Genomic DNA, 4,966 nt, shown 5'->3' with positions numbered 1-4,966 from the left:
TAAGTTGGGCTTGTTTAGGGTTAGTTTAATGGATATATATAATTAGGTTTTTCTATTTACTAGTATAAATAAAAGACGCCTGACCTTAGTTAAAGATTAGAGAGTTTATTCAATAAAATGACTCCTTGGTGAATTTCATTGGGTATTAGGAGTGACATTAAAACCTTTAATTATAATTTAGGAGTGAATTAGGATATGATAATTGCTTGATTACTTAGATTTGGAGTAATCTAAGGGAGTCAAAACCTTAATAAAATAATCAGGAGTAAGAGTTTGATTAGTTTTTCTATTCGGACTCGTATCACCTTGGAAAGTTTGAAGAGAAACTGCAAAGAGCATTGTATGAGTAAGAAAAATGGATGGAAAGAAAGTGATGTTATTAGGATATACTTGTATGTTATTTTATTTACTAATTTCAATAAATAATGAATTATTGAAATAACATGAATTTATCGAAAAATGACTTATATTAGGTCATCACATACATTAGCTAAAAAATCTATACAAGAAGCTCAATTGCTGTAAACAATTTCATCAAATTATTTCATAAAATTGGTTAGACATACAGAGTATAACCCACAATTAAATTAATCCTCTCACAATCGAGGACATTATAATGATTATTTTTCTTACATTAAAAAAAAACACACGCAAATACACTATCTACTATCATCACACTATGAAATAAAAAAAAGTGATTGTGTAGTGAATATCAACAAATTTAGTTTTTAAAAAATTTAAGTAAGATAGCTGATGGCCGAAATTGGATCCCGTCCTCTAGTAGCTCCTTATCCGCCAAACAAAATGAGAAAAGGGAGGGAAAATCTATAATATGAATATATGACTGATAAATCCAAAATTCCAAATTACCAAGAATAAATAATAAAAATCAAAATGCCCAAAATACCCACCAGCTCATAACGACCCTTATTCTTTTCAGCCTTTGACCTAAGGACAATTCCTTTATTGCCCTTCCCCTTGATCAAACTACCCTCACTGTTGACTTTCAAGTCAGCTTCTACCACCACTTGATGACGGTGTGTCTTCCAAATTGTGTTCTTGAACCTCACCGCGGTCTTTAACTCCACCTTAAACATCACCGGTGCAGTCTCATTTTCCCATTTTACCCCTCTTACATCAAACTTCCCATAACGATGAGTACTCTTAAGACGACCTTGGTAGAAGGGCGGGAAAGTGTCATTTCTAATAGAATAACTCTTAGACTTGTAATAAAACGTGACATCAACGGCATCATAGAAAATTCCCTTGTTATGATTTTTATTATTAAGCTTTAGGTCGTAAGAGATAGTGTTGTTGTAGTGGCTAGTATTATTATGATGGATGACATTATTGGTACTGTTTGTAAGGGAAAAAATGTCAAATTCCTCGATGGAACAAACGGGTTTTGAGGTCCTAATTATGAGAAACCAAAATAAGATAGCGCTTATGGCTACGGTGGTAATTACACCACAACAACCACCACCTTTACTAAATTTTTTTTGGGCTGCCATTGGTTTTTAGCTAGGCTATCTATCTAGTTTGAGAAGGGGAAGAAGTTTTTACTCTCTAGGTTTGCTTCAACTATTTTTGGTAAGATGAAATATAATAAGCATAAAAATGTCATATACTTTGCTTTTTTTGTTACATAAAATATTTATTCTTTCGTACAAAGAGGGTGATACCAATCTTGCTAATGTTATAAGAATTCTTAGAAATAAAGAAAGACAAAGGAAGAAAGTTTAGTTAGTGACTTTTTAAAAGTCTTTACGCTTCCAACAAGACCAACATGTTACATATGTATGGAGTTTTTTTATTAGAATTTTTTTCTCAAATCCTTAAATTTATATTAGAACACCTACTTTAATTTAATACGTAGTAAATAAAATACGGAGTATAGATAAAACACTCTAATAATTGTACATACATTTTGAACATCCAACTATTAGTATGATCTGAGAGTATAATTTTTGACGAAAAAGAATATGTGATTATTTATTTCATAAAATAAAATGTACTTCATATATCTTACTTACTCCATATAAAATTGTAAATATCATATAGTGAGACACATTTGTTTATTTCTACAAGTTGCACATTTTTATCCCGGGCAATGCCTCGAGTATTCTGCATTATTTCCATGATAAAAATCTTTATTAAATGGCATAATTAATTATTTTACAGCCTAAACAACTAATAATAATAAAACCCTAAAGAGAGATCGAGGAGTTGAGAAGAAATAGTAAGGATATACAGTATTTAATTGTTAGTAAGAGAGATGAATAGTTGTATAAAAAAAAGTGGTGTAAATGAGGTTAGTAGGAGCGAGAAATAAAATAGTAGTGGATCCATACCAAATAACAAAGCCTTGCAAATATTTTGAAACGATTGTAAAAGAAAAGTGTAGCAATTGTTACGAAAGAGTGAAAACCAAGTAATCCTCAAGATTAAGCAAAGTGTTGATTGTTGAATGAGATGTATGACATTAGATAGATTCATACATTATTGCACACTTTCAATATATGAAAATTTCATAATTAATTTTATTAATTACAGAATTATTGATAATTAATAAGTAAATTATAAAATATGATCTGATATGAATTGATCTGGTTCGATCTATTAATGAATAAAATCACTAAATATTTACTTACAACTAAGCTGAAGTGAAGGCACACCAATAATTAGAGCGGGGTAAAGAGATTCCTTTGTACACTCGAGTAAAAAGTTACACCCCGTCACATTAACCTATTTAGTTCACCAAAAATAAAATAAAAACAAACTAAACAAGCCCATCAATTGGATACTTCCCGTAAAATTCCTCCCAACTCTAGATCTTAGTTCAGTACTCAAACCATACTTCTTCTCAATGAAATTACCTTGATCATCGACTTTGAAGTTAGCTCCCACCTCATATCGCCTCCATTTAGACTTGGTAAAATAAGTTGTATCGTGCCTTGTCATTGTTACTAACTCCACCCTAAATATTACTGGCGACGCAGTAATATTTTCCCATCTTACCCCTTTAGCCTCAAAATTTCCCTTGAGTGCCTTACTAGATCTCGTCGATTGATAGAAGCCTTTAAAAGTGGCATTTCCAATGCGTTGTTTGTCAATACTGTTAGGTTTATAATAGAAAGTAAGGTTCAACGTATCATAGTAATAAGGTACGGTCGCTATGCTGTTATGAAGCCTTATTTGGTAGTGGATAGTGTTATTACGAGAGGAAGTATTATTGATAGGCTTTTCCTTGAGGGCGAAAATGGTAAATTTTTCTAAGGTAGTCGTAGGTATCATATAACTAGGCGTTGTTCTTACTGGTGGATGTGTTTTTGGGACAACAGCGTTTGTGGCTGTGGGTTGTAGGAGGAGGAAGACTGCGACGACGACAGTGGCGGTTAAGCCTAATGAGGAAACATAGCAGCCGTAACAACCACCTTGTTTAACCTTTGTCATCATAGGTTTTTTTTGCTAGCGTTAGGCTTGTAAGCTTGTTTAATTTATTCTAGGGAAGAACTAAGGAAAGAAATAAAATTTATATACTTGTACATTACTTTTAGTATTTATGCTATGAATATTTTTATGTAATAATTAAGGATGCATATGCATTTGCTTTTCGATCTGGAATATATTATTTAATCGTAAAAATAGTTAGGTGGTCAAATAACCGCACAAATATGATTATATTAATATGATGAATATGAGTAGGAAAGAGCAATCAACATTAGAGTTTATTGTGAAAACAATTTAAAACAAATAAGTTAAGCGAGTTGCAAGCCGCCAAGCCTTATTATATAATTATAAGCTGCTACTATTACAGCAACTTAAATTTTAGCCATCATATCCTAGCTACATGAATTTGAATAAGAATTAAGTCAAATGTTAGAAGTTTTCATGTACCACGTTTATATAATAATTTGGTAACTTGTCAAGTTTTAGTCCTTTTAGATAGATAACTATTAACTATGTTATTAATATTTACAACAAAAAGTATTATTTATAAGACATAAATATTTCTTTGTTGCAAATAATAAGAATTGGAGGTAATTTGTAATTTCATCTTACAGTGAGCTGAGCAATCCTATAATATTTAAGGTGTCCATTGGACGCTAGGTAGAGGCGAGGTTAGGCTCGTCACTTGTACACCAAAATAAAGTACTAACAGTACTAGAATACTTTTCTTGATTTGTGAAAAGGAAAAAGAATAATTTAATTTCTTTGTCACTCTCTAATAAGTCAAACAAGGATTTCCCGACAATCGAGCCAGTCATTACTCATACAGACAATCTTGATTTAACTCGTTCTTTTACGGATGAAAAAAATTAAAGGTGCCTTTTTTGATATGTCCCTCTATAAGGCCTCTGGCTCTGATGGCTATGGGCCTAAGTTTTTCCAGCATTATTGGAATAATATAGGACGGGATATATGTAAAGCCATTAAAGATTTCTTCTATAATGGTACTTATTTTTATTAAGAGAGCTCAATTATACTTTTATTATGTTAATTCCTAAAATCACTCATCCTTCCAAAGCTAGTCATCAAAATAAACCAATTAGTCTTTGTACAACAATGTATAAAGCAAACTCGAAATTGTTTAATTAGTCGCTTATCTAAAGCCCTTTCTAGAAGATAATTGGTCCTCGTCAAAATGCTTTTGCCCCCAACCATGCATGCTATTCAAGATAATATTTTGTTGGTTCGTTCATTCATGAGATTCTACATTAAATCTCTTTACTAATTAGTCGATTTAAGAATAAGCAAGACGGGTGGCTCTTTAGATCAATTGGATATGGAGAAAGCTTTTGACTGTATTGAGTGAGATTTCTTATGGATCACTCTAGTTTCATTCCTTTCGTTTTAGTCAAATTTGAATTAATTGTATCAAGTCCAAGTCTCTTACTCTTATGCGATCAATTATACTACTACTAACTTCATTAAGCCCGTTAATCCGTTATTCACTTTGACTTGC

The 4,966-nt window shown here is 31.7% G+C and overlaps 1 protein-coding gene across 1 annotated transcript; it reads right to left on the bottom strand.

Annotated features, from left to right (window-relative positions):
* Positions 1-516: 516 nt before the first annotated feature.
* Positions 517-1,671, bottom strand: LOC110720779 (protein NDR1-like). The gene has a single exon (XM_021899815.1). The coding sequence runs from the start codon at positions 1,509-1,511 to the stop codon at positions 867-869; it is 645 nt and encodes a 214-aa protein (XP_021755507.1). The 5' UTR covers positions 1,512-1,671; the 3' UTR covers positions 517-866.
* Between the last annotated feature and the right edge of the window lie 3,295 nt (positions 1,672-4,966).

The sequence above is a fragment of the Chenopodium quinoa genome, unplaced genomic scaffold (assembly GCF_001683475.1).
Source record: "Chenopodium quinoa cultivar QQ74 unplaced genomic scaffold, ASM168347v1, whole genome shotgun sequence".
NCBI lineage: Eukaryota > Viridiplantae > Streptophyta > Magnoliopsida > Caryophyllales > Amaranthaceae > Chenopodium > Chenopodium quinoa.
Note: the sequence above shows the minus strand (reverse complement) of the source record. Positions and strands in the feature narration are given on the sequence as shown.